General features: G+C 55.6%; 1 protein-coding gene across 1 annotated transcript; it reads left to right on the top strand.

Moving 5' to 3' along the window:
* The first annotated feature begins 4,002 nt into the window (after positions 1–4,002).
* Positions 4,003–20,136, top strand: BCL7B (BAF chromatin remodeling complex subunit BCL7B). The gene is made up of 6 exons (XM_055135292.1): positions 4,003–4,228; positions 10,104–10,179; positions 15,996–16,092; positions 17,696–17,866; positions 18,904–18,983; positions 19,201–20,136. Exons 1-6 carry the CDS (start codon positions 4,137–4,139, stop codon positions 19,297–19,299), a joined length of 615 nt encoding a protein of 204 aa, XP_054991267.1. The 5' UTR covers positions 4,003–4,136; the 3' UTR covers positions 19,300–20,136.
* Positions 20,137–21,676: the final 1,540 nt, after the last annotated feature.

The following is a 21,676-nucleotide window of genomic DNA, read 5'->3' as shown; positions in this document are numbered from 1 at the left end:
CAGGCATCTGAGTGCGCCCCGTCATCGTTCCATGCTCCCGGTCATTTTTCCATGCTTCCTGTCCGGGCCCCAAGGCCAGACTGTTTCCAACACATCCTAGAATGTGGTGAGGAGGTGGCGCAGTCTGGAGTGTTCCCAGCTCTGTCTTAGCCTCAACTGCCAGCCAGGACCATCTCTGGGGAACCTCTGGGCTTGTGCAGGCCGGTCCTGCTCCTTTGCCACTGAGGATGGAGCCATCAGCGGGGTATGGATGAGGCTTTGGCACAGAGGCTTCCAAATTGACCTGGCCTACTCCCCCTTCTCAGGGGGCAAAAAAAATCTCCCCGCAGCCCATGGAAATGTACCTTCCTTAAGCAAATAGGAAGCATCTCCGAATTGTACCCAAGGCTAGCTACAGCCCTCGTTTCCCCGTTGGTCCAGCCACCTCTGGGAGGAATCACCCACTTTGGGAGACACTGCCCTAGTCTCTGGTCTGGAGTGCGCTCTCTCTCTCTCTCTCTCTCTTTCTCTCTCTCTCTCTCTCTGCATTCCCCCTTTGCCCCCTCCCCTTCCTTCTCCCCTCTGCTGCCCTCCCTGCATCTCCTGCCACCCTTTCCCAGGAGATGGTGCAAAGGACCACGCTCCTCCTTCCCTGAGCCACCGCTGGAACTTCCACTTGGACATTGATAGTCCAGCTCTGGAGGAGTTGGCCAGAGTTAAAAAAAAAAGGGGGGGGGCTGGAGCAATAGCACAGAGGGTAGGGCGTTTACCTCGCACGCGGCCGACCCGGGTTCGATTCCCAGCATCCCATATGGTCCCCTGAGCACGCCAGGGGTGATTCCTGAGTGCAGAGCCAGGAGTAACCTCTGTGCATTGCCGGGTGTGACCCAAAAAGAAAAAAAAAAAGGAATTGGCCAGACTTGTCAGGTGTCCTCTTGAGACAGAGGACGTGAGTGTCACCCAATTTCCAATGGAGGGAGGGTGGTTTCCCTTGAAAGTAGAGAGATGGGGGGCTGGAGCGATAGCACAGCGGGTAGGGCGTTTGCCTTGCACGCGGCCGACCCAGGTTCAAATCCCAGCATCCCATATGGTCCCCTGAGCACCGCCAGGGGTGATTCCTGAGTGCAGAGCCAGGAATAACCCCTGTGCATCGCCGGGTGTGACCCAAAAAGAAAAAAAAAAAAAGAAAGTAGAGAGATGTTTGGGGCAGGAGATAGCACGGGGGGGGGGGGGTAAGGCAATGGCCTTAATGAGCTGTGTGCGTTTTATTTCTTTTGGGGCCCACACCCAGTGCTACCCAGGGTTTATTTCTGGCTCTGAGCTCAGGGATCATTCCTGGCAGGCCAAGGATCAAACCCAGGTTGGTATCATTCAAGGCAAGTGGCAGCTGCCCGCTATACTATCTCTTCGCGTCCCACCCCCATGTGCAATGAAGTATTATTATTATTTTGGGGCCATACCCAGTGGTGCTCAGAGGCTGCTCCTGGCTTTGTGCTTAGGGCTTTCTCCTTGTGGTGTTCGATACCACAGGGTGCCAGGGGTGGAACCAGGCCTCACACATGCAGAGCCATGCCCCAGCCCTTTGAGCTCTCTCCAGCCCTCTGCCGCCCTCCCAGAAATATTGCAAAGGATGTCATAGCCTCACGGGACACTAGACAGGATCCCACTTTGAGGGTGCTCTCACGCCGTGCAGACATGTGTGCACAGGAAAGAGGGGTTACCCCAACTTTAGAGGAGCTGCTGGACAATGGCTCTGTGGGGCAGAGAAGCTCTGGGTGAGAGGAGAGAGGAAGAAGGAGGGGGAATAACTGGAATCTGGGCCTGGAAAAGAGAAGTGAGCCCGGAGTGGGACTGCTGGGCTGTGTGCTTGGGCCAGAGGACCTTTCAGAGGCCTGAGAAAAGTCTAGAAAGTTGGTCTCTTCAGGCGTGTATTGGTCTGCCCAGCGTTTTCTCTTCTGAGGCTGCCTCCTCATCGTCATCTTCAGGGGAGGCAGGGACTGTCTTCCCTCTGTCCACTGCAGCCGGGGTGTGCCAGCTAGAGCGGGGGAGGGGCTCAGGCAGAGTCCACAGTTTACATTATTTGGGATCAGGGTTATTATTATTTTTTTTTTTTGAGAGGCGGGGGGCCACACTGGGCAGTGCTCAGGGCTTACTCCTGGCTCTGTGCTGGGGGATCACTTCTGGGTGGCTCAGGGGACCATATGGGGTGCCAGGGATCAAACCCAGATCAGCAGCGAGCAAGGCAAACGCCCCACCCACTGCACTATTGCTCCAGCCCCAGGGTCTGGCTATTTCTAAAAGGTACAGCTTTGGGGTCTGGAGCAACAGTACAGAAAGCAGGGCGGGGCTGGAGCGATAGCACAGCGGGTAGGGCGTTTGCCTTGCACGCAGCCAACGCAGGTTCAATTCCCAGCATCCCATAGGGCCCCTCGAGCACTGCCAGGAGTAATTCCTGAGTGCATGAGCCAGGAGTAACCCCTGTGTTATCACCGGGTGTGACCCAAAAAGCAAAAAAAAAAAAAAAAAAAAAAAAAAAAAAGCAGGGCAGGGCTGGAGAGATAGCACAGCGGGTAGGGCGTTTGCCTTGCACGCGGCCGACCCGGGTTCAAATCCCAGCATCCCATATGGTCCCCTGATGGTCCCCTGAGCACGGCCAGGGGTAATTCCTGAGTGCAGAGCCAGGAGTAACCACTGTGCATCGCCAGGTGTGACCCAAAAACCAAAAAAAAAAAAAAAAAAAAAAAAAAGCAGGGCACTTGCTTCGCACATGGCTGATCTGAGTTCGATACCCAGCACCCCACATGGCCCTCTGAGTCCCTCCAGGAGTATGCCGAGCACTTCTGGATGTGGTCCCAAAACCAACAATAAAAGGTACAGCTTTATTCCCAGCATCCCCTCCTCTGCCAGGCAGCCCTACTTGCTACTCCCGGGCCCCTCGCCAGCTGTAGGGCTAGCACTCATGCAGCAGAGATGCTGCTGGGTGGTCAGGGGCCAGAGGGATACTCAGGCTCTCTGGCAAGTTCTGGGTTTGCTCAGCATCTCACTGGGGCAGACAGAAGTTAGTGGCTCTGGAGGCCAGACAAGCAGCCACTTGACACTTCCACCGAGTCAACTGTCACTTGTTTCCTCTGTGGCCCTTGAAGCAACTGTTACTGGCCAACATTCTCCTAAGGCTCTGCAGACCCTCAGCTACACCAGATTTCCAAAGCACTTGGCATTTCCTTGATCACAGGGCGTTTTATGTACTGGGGGCTCCACTGGCATTGTATGCTCAGCCAAGTTGCTTTGTAGGTCAGTGCAGGGGCCCTGCAGTGCCAGGGATTCCTCAACCACCCCAGGGGTGCTAGGGCTCGAATCTGGGTCAGACACATGGCCTAACCGCTGTAAAATAGCTCCTGGCCCTTTTCCATACCTGTCTTCTGATCTGGGTATTTTTCTACACCCAGCCCTGAGTGCAAAACCCCAGAATTTTGTTCTCAGTTCTTCGTACTAAGCCTCATCATCGGTCAGCCATGGGAGTGCTCCTCAACCTGGACGAAGGGGGAAGCAAGGAACATCCTGGGCAGCGTTTTCCCAGGGCTTCCAGCTGGACGAGTGTTGGAAGAGTAAGCGGTTGGTTACTGGATGAGAAAACTTAAGGCGGGTGCAAGGAGCAAAGGCAAACATTACAAAGGGGGTGAAACTCCCAGGCTGGAAGCCCGCGGCATTTTTGGGGAGCAAGGGTACTGGCCAGCGCAGGCCACAGAACTCGGTGCCCCGACGGTCGGCCCCTGCGACAGCCAAGTAAGTGATGCTGGCCGGGCGTCGGGAGGGCCGACCTCCAGGCCCCTGGGAAAGCCAGGGGGCTCACTTGGCAGCGCTTCGCGCTTCGCCAGGCAGGCAGCACGTGCCGCCGGCTTCGCCCTCCCGCACCCCGGCCCGCCCGGGGCTAGGGGACTCCCGGGGCGCCCAGGGGGTGGACGCCTGGGGCGGGTCGCGCAGGCGCGCTGAGGCCGCGGGCCCCAAGGGGCGGGCGGGTGCGCGCGCTCCCTCGCGCACGCGCGCACGGAGGGGGCGCCGGCCGCGGTGACGCTGCGGCGGCGGGCGGCGGCGCGTGAGGCGCGCGATCCCCGGTGTCCTGGGAGCCGAGCCCCGGCCCCCGCCGCTCCCCCGCCGCCATGTCGGGCCGGTCGGTCCGGGCCGAGACCCGCAGCCGGGCCAAGGACGACATCAAGAAAGTGATGGCGGCCATCGAGAAAGTGCGGAAATGGTGAGGGGCCGGGCCCGCCGGTGGGGGCGGCGGGGCTCGCGGGCGCAGGCCCGGCGGAGCGCCCGCCTGACGGGCGGGGCGGGAGCGCCCGGCCGGCGCTGGGGGAGGGGGCGCCGGGGAAGGCGGGCGCGGCGGCCCTCACGTCGGCGTGAGGTCAGAGGGCGCGCCCGCCGCGGCCAATCAGCGGGGCGCCCGGCTGGCCGGGCCCGCCCACCCGCCGGCCGGCCGCGCGTCGCGGCGTCGGAGCGCGCGGGGTCTCGGCGCCCCCGGGGCCGGGGGCTGCGGGGCTGCCGCGTCGGGTTCACGTCCGGGTTGGTGGCGCGTCGCCCGCGGCGGCCTCGGTGACGGCGCCGGCTTCGCAACTCGGGCGCGGCGTCCTCAACTCTTGGGGCAACTTTTGGCGGCCGGAGCGGCGGTCGCGCGGGCGGGGCGCTTCCCTGCCCTGCGCGCGTCGGACCCGGGCTCGAGCCCCGGCACCCCCTGTGATTCCTGGGCGCAGAAATCCGTCCCGGAAAAGTAAAGAAATAAACTTTTCTGGGCGATTCTCGGCTTTCTTGTCTGGGGGACCGTCTGGGATGCGGGTGAGCGCGTGCCCCCTCCGTCGGGGCTGGGGTCGCGGCGCAGCCGGGGCTCGGTGACGGCGCTGCTGAGCGGGCGGCGCGCGGGGGTCTCCGGGCGGGGTCCAGCCGCGCCGGCCCCGGCTTGGAATTTGAGTTTTTATTTGTTCGCTTTCTGAAGCGGTGGGACCGATTGTCCGCCTTCCCCTCGTTCCCGCTCCCCTTCCTCCTGCCTTGGGGCATCTTGACCCAAGGAGACCCGCCTGGGGAGATGGGAGGGGCGAGTGGGCTTGGCCGCGCTCGCGGAGGACACGGGTTTTTTTTTCTTTTGGGTCACACCCGGTGATGCACAGGGGTTCCCCCTGCCTCTGCACTCAGGAATTACTCCTGGCAGTGCTCGGGGGACCCTATGGGATGCTGGGGATCGAACCCGGGTCGGCTGCGTGCAAGACAAACGCCCTACCCGCTGTGCTATTTATTGCTCCAGCCCCGGAGGACGCGGGTTTGATCCCAGGAGCGCACACCAGGATGATCGCTGAGCACCGCCGGGTGTGGCCCCCAGATAAAAAGGGCTTGAGGAAAAGAGGGGAAATATGTATAGCAGAGAACACGGGCTTCTCCAGAGTGGGAGCCAGGAGCAGAGAGCAGGGCAGAGCGATTGTACAGCTGACCCAGGTTCCAGCACCCCATATGGTCGGTCCCCTGAGCACCTCCAGGAGTAATTCGAATGCAGAAGCAGGAGTTCCCCTGGGTATTGCCCCGTGTGACCCCCCCCCTCAAAAAAAAAAAGAGAAAAAATTGCAAAGGTTTCACGAACATTTGCGTTTGAGTTTTGTTGCAGGGAGGGGCCGCGGGGGTTGAGTCTCCCACTTCCACCCGGCTCTGCTCAGGGATTCCCCCTGGAAAGAGCCCACTGCCCTGACTCTCATGGCACTTGTTTCTGTTTGTTTGGGTCTGCACCTAGCAAGTGCCCAGGTCTTCCTCCTGGCTCTGTGCTCAGGGATCTCTCCTAGTGGGTAGTGGTGACAGTGTGATGCCAGGATCATAGCCAGGTTAGTTGTGTGCGGAGCAAGCGCCCTACCTGCTTTCCTCTTGTACTCTCTCGGTGGTCCCTGGGGCTTGTTTTAAATATGAGGCGAGTGATTTATGAGCTCCCCCCTCTGAACCTAAACCTGGGAGGTATTTTGTGAAGTTTAGGAATGAGTACACCTTTCTCTTCCAGCTGGCTGTGTCGTCGTGTCACCCCCGCCCCCCAGCAGCCTAGGCCAGATGGACAGTCCTCTTAGCGGGAATTCTCCGTTGCCCTTCCTCTGGTCTCCCTGTGTCACCTTCTCATTTTCAGTGACCCCACCCCCGCATTGCATCCATTCAGGACTTAATTGCTCTCAAGTGTGAATTTCCCCCATCACTCTCTCCAGCCTAGAAAAATTACCTTTCCAGGTGGAAAAATGGTTCCGGGGGCCGATTACATGCTTCTTGCAGCCCCCCTGGTCCCTCACCGCCAGAGAGCCACCCCCTGCACAGTGTAGCATGCCTTGCAAAACACGTGAAAAAGAATGTTTCAGTCAGGGCCGCAGAGACAGTGCAGGGGGGACGCCGACCCAGGTTCCGTCCCTGGCACTGCATATGGTGGGTACTCAGCCCCTCCAGAAGTAAGCCCTGAACACCAGCTGGTGTGGCCCCAGAATAAATAGTTTTCAGTCATCATTTCTTGCACTTAGGGTAAATTCCAAAAACGTTTCCTCCTGGGATGTAGTTCCACACAATGTTCCTGCTGTCCGGCCTCCTCCCTCCTCTCCCAGCTCAAACCAGGTCTTACCTGGTGGTCAGCTGTGTAGATCAGCCTCCCTTAGAATTTGCCGCTTTTTGTGGTTTGGGGGACTGCACCGGGCGGGTGGTGCCTGGGCTCCATCTGAGAAGCGTGGGCACCTCCAGTCCTGAGCCATCTCCCCTGGCCCAAGACATAGCTTCCCCCTTCTCTCCCCCCACCTTGGTGCCAGCCTAGATGAAGCTGAGATCCTGAGTCTGCCCACAGGACCTGCCCGGGGTCACAGAGTCAGCTCTTTCCCTCAGGGCTGAGATCTTGGGTTTCCCTGAGTCTGCCGGGAATCTCAATTTGCAGAAGACTTGCCAGAGCCTTGGCACTTGAGGAGCCACCTGGCTCCGCCATAGCCGGCAGACTCAGAGCCAAGCCTGGGTCCGTGGGAACTTACTGAGCTACCAGGATTGACTTAGTGCCATTCTCCTCGCATCATGAAGGTGCACGTTTCAGAGCTGGAGTCGTCCCGGGCTCACTGGGGAGTGATGGGGGCCTTTTCGAACTTTTTTTTTTTTTGCTTTTTGGGTCACACCCGGCGATGCACAGGGGTTACTCCTAGCTCTGCACTCAGGAATTACTCCTGGCGGTGCTTGGGGGACCATATGGGATGCTGGGATTCGAACCCAGATCGGCCGTGTGCAAGGCAAACGCCCTACCCCCTGTGCTATCACTCCAACCCCCTTTTTGAACATTTTTAAAAAACCTTTTAGCTGGCATGAATGATAGATCGACATGGTTAAAAGTCAAGTGATGATGAATTGCACTGTTTGGTGTCTAAGGTATTTCCAAGTGGAAATCGGCCTCTGTGAGCTGAACTAGTACAGTCCCCACGTGCCCAGTGTTTGCGGAATAAATGAGGATATTGAGTAGGGTTGTTTGTTTGTGTGGGTGCCATATTCAGCAAGGCTTAGGACTTACTCCGGGTGGGGCTTGGGGACCATTTGGGAACATGAGATGCCTGGAATTGAACCTGGGTTGATTGTGCTAAGGCAGGCACCCTGCCCGCTGTACTACTTCTCAGCCCCATGGTTATTGAATGTTTAGGAATTAATTAACTCACATTCTTTTTCTTTATTTTTGGGGGCTTGGGGGCTATACCCAGAGGTGCTTGGGGATGACATCTGTGCTGTGGATCAAACCCAGGCTTTTTTGATCCACAGGGCAAGGTGTGTATAGCCTATTGAACTATGTCGCTGGCTCTTGTCACTGTCATCCCGTTGCTCATCGATTTGCTCGAGCGGGCACCAGTAATGTCTCCATCGTGAGACTTGTTGTTACTGTTGTTGGCATAGCGAATACGCCACAGGTAGCTTGCCAGACTGCCGTGCAGGCGAGATACTCTCAGTGGCTTGCCAGGCTCTCCGAGGGGGCGGAGGAATCGAACCCGGGTCGGCTGTGTGCATGGCAAATGCCCTACCACTGTGCTATCACTCCAGCCCCGCTGGCCCTTAATTTCCATTTTTTTTTCTTCCTTTTTGGTTTCTGGACCATCCCCGGGGGTCCTCAGGGCTTACTCCTGGCTCTTCATTCAGGAATTATCCTGGTGGTGCTCAGAGATCATCTGGGATGCTGGGAATCGAACCTGCATTGACCCGAGTGTAAGGCAAATGCCTTACCTACCCGCTGCCACTGCAGCCCTCACTTTTGTTCTCTAGTTCTTTCTTCCTGTTATCAGTCTCCTCATTTCTTGAACAATATCAGTAGCAGCAACTACATTTTCTGCTTTCTTGTAATGTCAGATTTAGATTTGAGGCTTTTTTTTTTTCTTCTTTTTGGATCACATCTGGCAATGCTCAGGGGTTACTCCTGGCTCGGCGCTTAGGAATTACTCCTGGTGGTGCTTGAGGAACCATATGGGATGCCGGGGATTGAGCCCCGGTCGGCTCTCAACTTGAAGGTTTTAGAAGACTTACTTCAAGCCAAAAACAATGACAACAAGTCTTACAATGGAGACGTTACTGGTCCCTGCTTGAGCAAATCAATGAGCAACAGGATGACAGTGCTACAGTGCTACCTCAAACTCCCCACCTCTGCTTCTCAGACTTCCCTGTTCTTCAAGAACGTTACGCTGTACTTTGCACCACCAGTATACCAAGAGTAGCACATCACATTCGGTTGGGTAGGCAGCCAATCTTAGGGAGTAATATATACATATAGATATAAGCACACAAGGCTCACCCTTTAACAACATGTTACTAATCTCTTACAGAAGGGCTAAGTGGCTCCTGGGTGAAAGAGTCTTCACACACTTTACTCTAGGAAACCTTTTTTTGTCTAATTTTTACCGGATTATTCATAACAAGCAATACAAAATAAATTATTTTGATTCTGCTTGGGGGGCAGGTTTTGGGGTTCGGGATGGAAATATGGTGGTGGGAAGGTGTAATGGTGGTGGGATTGGAGTTTGAATATTAAATGTAATCAAATATTGTGAACAACTTTATAAAAAAAAGTAAAAGGATATTATGCCAGACAGATAATACAACAGGTAGTGTTTGCCTTGCATATGGCTGACCTGGGTTTGAGTCCCAGAATCCTATATGGTTCCCTGAGCTGGTGACCGCCGGGAATGATTCCTGAGTGCACAGCCAGGAATAACCTCTGAGCATTGCTGGGTGTGGCCCTAACATCGAAATAAAAATTTAAACAAAGAAGAATGTTCTAGCATTTCCCCAGGTATCAGGGGGCAGGGTCGGTGAGGGAAAGGAGGCGTGTTCCTGTTTTAAAAGCTTGTCTCCGAAGCTAATCCAGGTGAGAGTTGGTTCTGTTGACCCGAAGCATGCTCTCCTACACTGCAACTGTTTATTTAGTTTTGTGGTACTGGCAATTGAACCCGGAGGCTCTCATGTGCAAGGCAGATGCGCAACTATAAAATCATCCTGGCAATTTAGTTTTAGTTTTTGATTTTGGTAGGGTGCTCAGGTTATACGTGTTGCCAGGGACTGAACTCAGGGCCTCCCTGTTTGACTCCCAGTTTGATTCCCAGATGCCGCTTTGACTCCTAGTACTACGTATGGTCCCCTGAGCACCCAGGGATTAACCCCGAACACAGCTGGGTGTAGCCCCCAAACAAATCTTTTCTGTCCGGCAGGGCTTTAGAAATAGCAGAATTTGATTGTTTTGCGAAGGAAAGATGTGCGTTGTGTGAAAGCTCATTCCGTGCGTGTGGGAGGCCTGGTTGCAATCTCCGGCAACAGAAACAACCAAACCAAGCAGTTCTGCCTGCTGGATGCCCAAGTGTGGCAATGGGGTGGTCTCGGGGGAGAAAGGCTGTGCCCTCTGTGGGTAAGGAAAAGGGGCAGATAGAGGCGAAGGGCGTCTGGTAAGACACATCTTCCTGGAAGGAATGATTTTGCACGACAGAAGTGGTATGATTTGGTGGAGAGGGAAGTACGGAAGGTGTTCAGGTGGAAGGAATCATCTGTGCTGAAATAGAAAATCAAATTATGAACAGAAACTTTTGTTTTTTCATCAGTGCTAAGAAGTGTCTTTATTCCAGGGAGAAAAAATGGGTGACTGTGGGCGACACGTCTCTTAGGATATTTAAGTGGGTTCCTGTGACAGACAGCAAGGAGGTAAGTGGAAGAAAATCAAAGCAACGCAAGGTACAGTCTGTTTTCCTTTTTGCCCTCTCTCCCTTCCTCCTAATTATAAAGGAATTTATTTCTCCAGGATTAAGTTGAAAATGCTCCCAGGCACCCTCTCCCGTTAGTCTGTGCAAAGCCCCTCCTGGTTTATTGTATCCTCTTACCTCCACTCTCCTCCCTCCACCTCTCTCCCTCTGCTAGGGCTTGCTAGATTGCTCTCAGCTCTGTTCCGGGGCAGAGTTTGGTGGAAGCAGTAGTCGTACTCACTCATTTCCTTATGTCTGTGGTGCCTTGAGTTACACTGACAGATTGAATAGTTTCTGTACAATCTTAATGATCTGCAAGACTGAAATACTTATTATCTGTCCTTTCAAGGAAAAGTTCATCAGGCCAGAAAGGTAATACATGGGTTAAATGCTTACCTTGTATGTGGCTAACCTGGGTTCAGGCCCTGGCACCACATGGGGTACCCTGAGTACCTCCATATGTGGCCTATTCTATCTGATTATGCCCACTAAGGGTGTTACATCTCTTTTATATATATGTGCTTTTATAATTCTGTGGGTTTATCTAATGTATGTTTTTTTAAAAACAGCATTGTTATGGCACACTTTATTAAATTTTCTATATTATCTAAATGTAGCATTTTCTTACAAACAAACCCTCTACTATTATGAACCTTATTTTTGTCAAATCTTGTTTTGTAATTGTAAATTAGTTATTACCTTTCACTTTTGCATTATATTTTCTCTCTCTTTTATTTTTTTATTTATTGCTCTTTGGATCACACCAGCGATGCTCAGGGGCTCCCCCTGGCTCTGCACTCAGGAATTACACCTAGCAGTGCTGGGGGGACCATATGGGATGCCGGGGGTCGAACCCAGGTTGGCTGCATGCAAGGCAAACGCCCTCCCCGCTGTGCTATTGCTCTGACCCCTCTCGCTCTTTTTAATTGGGGGGTGGAGAGTGAGAGGGTGGTGCCCAGAGTCCATTCCTAATGATGGGGGACCATATGTGTGCCAGGGACCCAGTCTGGCCACTTACAGTTGATGTGCTGTGGCCGTTAGGTCATTGCTCTGTCCTCCCACTGCGTTTCCTTCTTCATCATCTTTTTTTTGTGTGCCACATACAGTGATGATCAGGGCTGACTCCTGGCTCTGCACTCAGGAACTACTCCTGGTGATCTTGGGGGACTATGTGGGATGCCGGAGATCAAACCTGGCTTGGTCCTTTGCAAGGTGCAAGGCCCGTGCCTCCCGGCTGCTCTTGTTTTTGGACCCCTACATTAGATTCTTTTCTGTGCAGTGACCACATCTTCTCTACAAGAGAAGCATCTGAATTGTCTCCAGCTTTTGTGGGGGGATGAGGGGGCAGGGTTTGGGGCCACACTGGGCGGTGCTTGGAGGCTCCTCCTGGCTCTGTGCTGGCAGTTGCTCCCAGTAATCCTGAGGGGACCATGTGGTGCCAGGAATCAAGCTGGGCTTGACCACCTGCAAGGGAAGCACCTTAACCCCTGTATCTCTGTCTCCTGCCTTGAACTTTTTATTTTGGTTTTGTTTGTTTGGGGGGGCCACTCCTGGCTGTGCTCAGGACTTACTCCTGGTTCTGTGCTCAGGGATCGCTCCCAACAGGGCTGGGCAACCATATCGAGTGCTTGGGATTGAATTTGCGTCAGTGAATGCAAGGCCAGCTCCCTCTCCTTTGTACTGCCTTTCTGGCCTAATTTTTTAATCTTAATTTCTTTTTTTTTGAACATACCCGGCAGTGCTTATGGATCACTTCTAGTAGTGCTGGGAGACCTAGGGCCAGGACTGAACCCCAGGGGTCCTTCGTGCAAAGCACATGTTCCAGCCTCTTTTTTTTTTTTTTCTTTTTGAGTCACACCTGGCGATGCACAGGGGTTACTCCTGGCTCATGCACTCAGGAATCGCTCGTGGTGGTGCTTGGGGGACCATATGGGATACTGGGAAACGAACCCGGGTTGGCCGTGTGCAAGGCAAACACCCTACCCACTGTGCTATCACTCCAGCCCCTTTCCAGCCTCTTGAACTGTCTCCCTGGCCCTCATAGTTGTGTTGATATTATTTTGGAGGGTGGGAGTGGGGGAGTTTGGGCCACACCAAATAGTGTTCTGGGAGTCTTTCTGGCTCTGTGCTCAGGGGTGACCCCTGGTGGTGTTTGGGGGAACTACAGGTGGTACTAGGAATTGAACAAGGCAAGCACCTTACCCTTCGTATACTCTCTCCAGCCCTCTTATAATTGTGTGTGTGGGGATTTTTTTTGGTGGGGGGGTTTGGCCATACCCAGTGGTGCTCAGAACTTACTCCTGGATCTATGCTCAGGGATCACAGGGAATCTTAAGGGGTACCAGGGATCAAATCTAGGTTGGCTACATGCAAGGCAAACACCCTACCCTCTACTATAACTCCGACCCCATAATTTTTTTTTTTTTTAAAGTTTCAAATATGGACTGGAGAGATAGTTCCGTGGGTAGACTACTTGCTCTGCATGCGTTTGACCTGGTCTTGATCCCCAGAACTCCCTGTGGTCCCCTGAGTCCCACCAGAGTGTTTCCTGAGTGGACAGCCAGGAGTAAGCCCTGGGCACAGCCGGGTGTTACCCAGAACTCCCCTCTCACGCCCACTTCCAAAAAAGAATTTCAGATGTAGGAGCTGGAGATCCTGCTCAATGAACTGAGTGCATGCTCTGCGCGCGGGGCCCCAGCTTTTTATCCCCAGTACGGCTCCTTACCTCACGTGGCCCAACAGCAAACCAACAAAAAGAACCTTAAATAAAAATGCATCCAGAGGTGGGAGTGTGCCTCACGCAGTAACACCTGCCTGACGTGTGGGGGACTCTGGGTTTGATCTTGGGCGCTGTCAGGTGTGGCCCCCAGGGCTCCCACACAAAATCCCACATGCAGAAAAATGTGTGACACGGACTTGCGCAAGGTAACGAACCCCGAAGCTCCTATCCTTGGGAAAACCACCCAGGCGAGGCAGTAGAGCCTTGCTGGGGACAGGGGTCTGGCTTGGTGGGGGAGCGAGTACCTTCCTGGGTGAGGCTGTTGGATGTAAGGCAAGCCCCTGTGGAGAGCACTGCTCTTTCCCTAGGGGGTCTGGCGCTCTTCCGGCACTACCCTCCCCTCTGCGGTGAGTCCTCTCTTGCCTCTGCCTTGCTTTTCACCCCTCAGACCATCTGTACACGTTTTTAACCTAGAAGCAGTGTCATCGTAACTGTTTCCTGTGTGTCTTGCTGCTCTGCGTGGCTTGTAGTATTCATCCCTGTAGAATTCGGAGCTGCCTTCGGAGCTCTGTGTTCCTTCTCCTTGCTGTACGGAATTCCGTGGTAGGTCTTGTGCCAGAAATACTTTTTCTGACCCTCCTGTAGGTGGACATTTGGGTTATTTCGAGTTTAGGGTAATCAAATAGGCTCACCAGGCAAGTACTGGCTTTGTCATTGTTTGTGTTTGGGGGCCACACCTAGCAGTGCTCAGGGCTGAGTCCTGGCTCTGCATTCAGGGATTGCTCTTGGCAGGCCCCAGGGAACAAATGGAGATCGGCCTGGGTCAGCATGTGCAAGGCAAGCGCATTACCTGCTATATGATCTCTCTGCCCTACGTTTATGTTCTTATACCACCAACCTCTCATCCTTCCCGAGTCTTGCCCAGGTAGCACACTTTATGCCCATTAAACAGCTCCCCTTTCCACTTCTCCATTTTTGATCGTGTGTTCAAGGTTGATCGCCCACCATTAATTAAACAGTTTCTCAACACTCTGAGGTTCTGGGCATCAGGAAGAGGTGAGGAAGGGTGAGCAAATAGGGTTCCAGGCATTTTCCTCGATGTGGTTTCAGAACATAAGTGCATCCTTAGTAACTTGTGGCCCATCTTTAATGGTGACTAGATGACTTCCCTTCTGCTGATTGGAAGTTCTGGTTTTCTGTTCTATAGGCTGTCTCTAACTTAACAAGACCTGTGTTTACTGTTCTTCCCTGTCAGTGTTTGCCCTCTGACTCTGAAATCACCCACTGCGTGTCTGTTGTAAGGGTGAGAGGGCACACCCAGCCTAGCGGGGAGGCATGGGTTGGACCTGGGCCTCCTGCAAGTGCAAATGTGCTCTCAGCCTCCTGGGCTCCTTGTGACCCCAGAGCACATTTCACCACCCTCACTTCATTCCTGCTCGGCCTTTTATGTTTGTCGTGGCGTTACTGAGAGGTACTGGGTGGAAGTGGTTCCTAGTGATGCTTGGGAGGACATGGTGTGCAGACTTGTACATGTGACGCTAGTACTCTGTCCCTTCCAGCCGTCTTCTTGGTGTTAACATTCCTCCCTAGTTTTAAAAAACTTCTGTTTAGGCACACTGGAACCATAGTACATTAGGTAAGGGATCAAACCTGCATCGACCTAGTGCAAGGCAAGCTCCCTACCCAACAGACTATCTGTCCAACTCTGGAAATCATATTTTCTTTCATTTTTGTGTTTCTGATTTTTTATCTTTGGGCCACCCCTGGCAGTGCTCAGCACTTACTCCTGGCTCTGCACTCTTAGCCTGGTGGGCCAGGGGGCTATATGGGGTGCTGGGAATAGAACCCAGGTCCACTGTGTGAAGGCAAGTACCCTACCTGATAATACTATCACTCTAATCCAGGAATCATTATTTATTTATTTATTTATTTATTTATTTATTTATTTATTTATTTAATTTTGCTTTTTGGGTCACACCCGGCGATGCACAGGGGTTACTCCTGGCTCTGCACTCAGGAATTACTCCTGGCGGTGCTTGGGGGACCATATACGATGCTGGGAATCGAACCCGGGTCGGCTGCATGCAAGGCAAATGCCCTACCCGCTGTGCTATCGCTCCCACCCCAGGAATCATTTTTTAATAAATCTATCAGAATAAAGTGTAATCCAGAAAATAGTAAAAGTTGAGTGCTGTAGCTTTATTCCTAGTAGTAATAAATAAACGCAGTCCTAAGTATGTTAGAGCTATGTGTCTGCTGAGTGAGAAGTGAGTGCCCGGGAAGTGAGGACCGTGGAGCACTCGGAGGGAGAGGGAGGAACGGCGAGCACGTGGTCTTCGCGTGCAGCCCACGGGGATAGAGCCCTGCAGGGTGCCATGGGTTGGCCTGTGGGAGAGAGAGGCTGGGACGCTAATGGCCGGAACTAGATGGTGTCCCTGCTGGGACCGTCAGGAGGCCCCGGGTAGGATGGATCGATGAGCTGCCTTGACCAGCCGTGTGGCTGCGGGGTGCGCTGCTCGCCCCTGCTTGGGCTAACCACTGCCTGTTCTGTCGCCAGCTTGCTCTTCCCCTCGCCATCGGACTCACCTTCTTCCTGCTTGTCGGAACTTAAGTCTTAACAGGTGGACATGGGGTGGACATGGGGCGATCACCTGGCAGGGGGTTGGCTGGTCAGGAATCGAGCTGGTAGGGCCCTTCGTCCTGCATTCCAGATGAAGGGACGCCTCTCTTCGTCCCCTCGAAGGTTCCTCCTTCTTTGTCTCTGGGCGCTGCGGGGAGAGAACTTTCTCTCCGGTGGGCCGCTCGTCCCCCTAGGGCACGGGCTAGCCGAGTGTTGCCTCAGGCCATTGGCAGAGGCCGAGGTGGGCCCATGTTCCTGTCGCTGAGATGCTGGGGGTGGGGGCTGTCCGTGTCCAGGACTCTGACTTCCGCTGTCCTTCCTCTGTCCATCCTGGTCCAGGCCTCTGCGGGGTCTCAGCAGCACCCCTCTCCCACTCCTGCTACTTCTCTGTGAGTCTCTTGCTTGGCTCTGTCATATTCCTCTGTTTTTCCTTTTCTAGAAAGAAAAGTCCAAATCGAACAGTTCCGCAGCCCGGGAACCTAATGGCTTTCCCTCTGATGCCTCAGCCAATCCCTCTCTCCTTCTTGAATCCCAGGGTGAGTCTCATCCTTACGTCTTCCTTGCAGCAAAGGAGAAACTTAGACACACCGCCACTGGCAGTGAGGCTAGCTGTGCGCGTCACTCCGTGCCGAGGGGGTTTGCTGTCGCCTTGCTCGGCGCCTTGGCGTCTGTTCCTTGAAAGCTCTCCGTTCTCTGCACGCGAGGGAGCAGCACCCTCCCTTCCCGCAGGGTGCGGGCTGGGCCTAGCGAAACCCCGCGAGGCCCATTTTCAGGATCTGTGGCGCTTTCCTTCATGAGGTTCAGCCTGTCTGAGGGTCTCAGCGGCCCCCCAGACCCTTGGCATCTGCTCCTCGGTTAGCCCAGGGCCGGCTGACCCAGGGTGGCACTCAGCTTCAACCCGCAGCGCCCGTCCCCTCAGCTCGGTGGCCCTCCCGTGGTCTGTGAGGGGGACCCGGCAGTGTCGTCATCCCCTTAACAGGAACCGGGCCCACACCAGGCGTGCCGGGCTCCATTCTTCCCGTAGCGAGGTGCTTCCCCCATCTGAGGGACTGGAGAGAAGAGCAGCAGAGATCCCCGGCTTCCTCTTGGATGGGAGAGCGTAGGAAGGAGAACGGGGGGGCGAGTTCTCTTCAGCTGCGAGGGGTGCCATGAGTTCCTCAGCTTGGGGGCACCCGCAGGGCCCCGTTCCTCAGCCTGGTCCCTTCCCCTCCTTCTCATCCCGTGACCGTTGGACAAGCAGCGGTTGAGCCTCTGCCCTGGAGCTGCTGCCTGAGCTGCGAGCTGAGCAGCTGAGGACGCCGGTCAGTGCGGATGGCCATCGCCTCCCACTGGTCATTCTTCCTGCGGGACCCAGCCCTGATTCTGTAGTGCACTCGGACCCCCACTGTCTGCTGGCTGGGAGGGGCGGGAAGGGGATACGGAGAGAAACTGCCACGGTGCGGTTTGGACGGAGTGGGGGGTGGGGGTGAGCTGTGAAGCATGTCTGATCTTGGGAGGGGTCATGGGGGTGCTCAGCGGAGGTCAGGCCAGAGGCGAGAGGCCTGAGCCCCGCCGGCTGGCCGAGAGGAAGGCCCAGAGGCGGCATCTGAGAGGCTCTGAGTTGGGCCTGGCTGCAGGAGGTGCGGCACCGGGGGCCCTGGGCCTGCTGAAGCCGGGTGGTCATTTGAGGGGTGCAGACTTCTCCAGGTGCTGGGGCAGAAGATAGGCCTGTGCACCCCAGAACAGGCAGACCCCTGTCAGGTGGCCGAGCACGCCGGGCCTGCCTTGGCATTGGGACGGGAGCCAGCTCTGAAGGCTCAGCGTTGTCCTGCTGTCCACTAGCCAGTGGGCAGTGCTTGGTCCCTGCTGGAATGAGGGTGGGGGGTGGGGCCCCTGGATCAGTGAAGGCTTCATTCGAAACACAAACGTTGTGTGAAGCAGGAGCTCGGCATTGGGATGGCTCCGGGACTCGCCCATCTGGGAAGTTTGATGTGAGTGTGGTCTGGTGACCCTGGCACCCTGTGTCTGCGCGTAGCTGCCCCCAGGTTTCTGTCCTTGCTCAGGGGGTGCTGAGCAGTGATCCCGGTGCCGGGTGATGGCGGGGGCTACCGGGCGCGGCATTCCGCCCCCTCACCCGGCGCCCGTCCATCTGCCTTTCAGACGAGAACAGCAACCAGAGCTCCGTGTCTGATGTCTACCAGCTCAAGGTGGACAGCAGCACCAACTCCAGCCCCAGCCCGCAGCAGAGCGAGTCCCTGAGCCCGGCACACACGTCGGACTTCCGCACCGATGACTCGCAGCCCCCGACTCTGGGCCAGGAGACCCTGGAGGGTGAGTCTTGGGAGTTTCGTGTGTGTGTGGCGGGTGAGGGGTGGGGGGAGGCTCATCTTTTGCTCTCGGTGTTTCTCTCTCCTTTCTTTTTTGGGGGGGCTAGAGGGAGGGTGGGTTTGGGGCACCCCTGGCAGGGCAGAGATTGAACTCGGCCACATACAAGGCAGGTGCCTTCCCCTTCCCCGCTGGCCTTTCTCTGTCCAGCCCCTGCCCTTCCTGTCTGGACTCAGGCCAGAGCAGGCACCTTCGGCAGGCCCCGCCGTGATGCGCTTGGGTGCGTCCTCCCGCGTCTCAGAAGGGAGCCAGGAAGCTCGTAGCGCAGGCAAGGGGAGGTCACTCAAGTGGTCAGCTCCACACCTAGCCTGTGAGAGGCCCGGTACCACATACCCTAACTTCTTCCTCCCTGCACCCCACCCCAGCACTGCCAGGGTACATCCTTGTGCCCCCTGAGAGCTCTAGGCCAAGTTTTGCTGCAAGTGACCCCCAGGGCCCGACCGAGTAAGGCCCCTGTAAAATTGGGGGTAGCAGAGCAGTGACACAGCAGGCAGGGCGCCTGCCTTGCTGGTGACTGACCTGGGTTTGATCCCCAGCACCCCAATGGAGCCCCTGATCGTGCTGGGAGGCAGCCCTGAGTACAGGGCTGGGTCATGTGCCTAGCCTGTTGGTGGCTGGAGCACTAGCCCTTCTGGCCCACATAGCTGGGCCAGATGTCACCGGGAGTGGCCCTAGTCCCTAGAGCAGTGTCTGGGACGACCCCCCCCCCCCACGCCGTGTTACGTTACTGCTGGCCCAGACTGTGCAGGTGATTGCTGGGAGAGCTGGCTGGAGATGTGCAGTCTCGGCCCGGGACAGTCGGAGTTCATGTTCTTCGCAGCATGTCCTACGGGTTTCTTCTCTTCTCTGAGTGTGTGCGGATTCTTTGCTCGGGGTGGCCGCCTCCATGTGGCTTTTAGGAAGGGCTCTCCGGGCGGGGCAGCGCTCAGGAGCAGGGTCCTCCCTGGCAAGCCGGTGCTGCTTCTGACCTCGGTGCCTTGCAGAACCCTCCCTGCCCGCCTCGGAAGTGGCTGATGAGCCGCCCACCCTCACAAAGGAGGAGCCAGTTCCAGTAGAGACCCAGGTGAGGGGGTCCTGGAGCACCCAGAGTCGGGGACTCTGCAGAATCAAATGTGCTAGTGTCCGGTGGGGTGGGGGCGGGGAGTCGGCAGGTTGTGAGGGAGAGGGAGAAGCTGGGGAATTTCTGGGAAGGGTGAACGTGGCCTTGGGGCTGTGATCGGAGGAAGGGAAGGTCCCGTCTCGGAGGGCTGACCCAGAAACCCTGCGCTGGCCATCCCTAGGTTGCTGAGGAAGAGGAGGACTCGGGGGCCCCTCCCCTGAAACGCTTCTGTGTGGACCAGCCCGCGGTGCCCCAGACGGCCTCGGCGTCAGAGAGCTAGCACTGCCGCCGCGCTGCCTCCGGCCCGCTCTTCACCGCGTTCTGGTTCTAGCTGTGCTGTGTTGCGGGGAAGGGCCTGCGCGTGGACACCTTCCGGGCTGGGGGGCGGGCACCAGATGTGGGGGAGCAGCATCTCCGGCCGTCCCTGGCACCGGGGCCCGCTTGCGCACGAGAAGAGACGCTCTCACCTCCTTTCTGCGCCCCGCACGGGCTGGAGCCCCCCCAGGGCCATCTGTGGTGGTCTCTGCTCCAGGCGCTCTGGCCGGAGATGCAGAAGGCAGGTCTGGAGAAGGGGGTGCCCCTGGCACCTGAACGGAGCCTGTGGATGCGCCTGCGCGCCATCGGATGAGGGCCCTGTAGGCTGCTAGTGAGAATGGCAGGGAAGGAACGTCGGAGCGAGGGAAGGAACTCCCGCAGGGAGCGATGGGAAAGGTCCAGAGAGTTCTTGCTGTCTTGGCACTTCTGCCCAGTCCTGAGGCTTTGTTGCCTCTCACGGGCTCTTCAGCTGCTGAGGGTCCTTTGTGTCCTCCCTTCCCCTCCCCCCCCACCCACCCAACCACCCCTTCCCAGCATCCCTGTTTCCACCCCTGCATTTCATTCTAGTACCCCTGTTGTGCCACGAACTTCCCCAGCAAGAATTTGAGGACAGTACCTGCCCCCATAGCCCAATTGTTCTAGAAAGTTCCCTTTCTTTTGAAATCTGCATGTTTAATTCAACTTTGTGATTTTATTTTTTGTTTCAAAAAGAAGTTTAAGAAAACAGAAATGGGCAACAGTGAGTGAAGACATATTTTAGCACTGAATAGAATATTTTTAAAATTAAACTATTTGAAATATGTCTTGTTTGGCTCTGAGTGTTTTCATTCTTTCTCCTCCCTCCCTTCCGCCCTTCCTCCCTCCCTCCCTCTTTGGCTTTTGGGCCATGCCTGGCAATGCTCAACCATATTCCTGGCTCTGTGCTCAGGCATCACTCGTGAGCCGTGCTCAGGGCCCATATGAGGTGGTGGGGATTCAAACCAGGGTTGGCCACGTGCAAGACAGTGCCTGCCGTACTGTCACTCTGACCCTGCCTTGTTTTGGTTTTATTTGGTAATGCTGGGAATCAAACCCAAGACCTCACACGCAAAGCAAGTGCTCTCCCACTGAGCTGCATCCTTAGGTCCTGGCTTTTGTTCTTGTTCAGTTTCAGGGCACACCTAGTGGTTCTCAGGTACTGCTCCTGCCTCTGTGCTCCAGGGTCGCATCTAGTCCTGCTGAGGGCAGTATTTGGTGCCAGCTGTGTTGACCCTGGACCTCCTGCAGGTCAAGTGTGTGCTTAGTCCATTGTCCCTGGTCCCGCTTTGTTTTATCTACAAACTTAACATGGGGTTGGGGTCCCAGAGAGATGGCCCAGCAGGTAGGGCACTTACCTTGCACAGTGCCAGCTGGGATCCTGCCATTCCATATATGGCCCACCAAGCAGTTTCGATGGGAGAGGCAGGAATAACCCTGAGCATTGCTGGGTGTGGCCCCCAAACAAAGGAAAGTGAATGTGAGGTGGGGGCTTGAGGGCTTTTGCCTTTTACATGGCCAGTTTGGGTTCAATCCCTGATACCCCATATGGTTCCTTCAGCACCACCAGGAGTAATTCCTGAGGGCAGAGCCAGGAGTAGGCCCTGAGCATTGCTGGGGGTGGCCTCTCCCCCCAAAACAAGTTAACACGGGGACGGAGAGATGGGAGAGTGCTTGCCTTGCACATCGCTGACCTGGGGTTGATCCCTGGCACCCCAAGCACTATCAGAAGTGATCTCCGAGCACAGCTGGGTGTGGCCCTAAAATAAAACGTGAACATTGGAGGAGTCGAGGGGGGCGATTGTGCAGATTATGCTGGACTCAATTCCCAGCACCACGTGGTTCCTCAATTGTTGGTGGGGTCCCCGAACCTTCTTAGCACGGCTTGGGTGGGAGGCAAAAAAAATATATATATATAGGGGTGGGAGACTAGCGTAAAGGGCTAGCTAGCACGCACGTGCATGCATGGTGGAAGCCTGGGTTTAAGCCCCAGCATCATATGTTCCCGCTGGAGCACTGAGTCCAGAGTAGCCTCTGAGTGCTGCTGGGTGTGATCTCAAAAAAACAAAAAAGAGAAAGAAAAGACACTGGAGCAGTAGTACAGCAGTTAGGATGTTTGCATATGGCCAATCTGGGTTTGAGCCCCAGCGTCTTATATGGCCCCCGAGTATCACCAGGAATGCTGAGTCACAGCCAGGAGTAGCCCCGAAGCACACAGGTGTGGCCCAAAGATCAAAATAATCAAAAAAAGAGGGGGTTGGGGCTGGAGCGATAGCACAGCGGGGAGGGCACTTGCCTTGCACTCGGCCGACCCGGGTTCGATTCCC

Source organism: Sorex araneus, chromosome 4 (assembly GCF_027595985.1).
Source record: "Sorex araneus isolate mSorAra2 chromosome 4, mSorAra2.pri, whole genome shotgun sequence".
Classification (NCBI taxonomy): domain Eukaryota; kingdom Metazoa; phylum Chordata; class Mammalia; order Eulipotyphla; family Soricidae; genus Sorex; species Sorex araneus.
The sequence above is the reverse complement of the archived record's forward strand: the minus strand, read 5'-3'. Positions and strand labels throughout refer to the sequence as shown.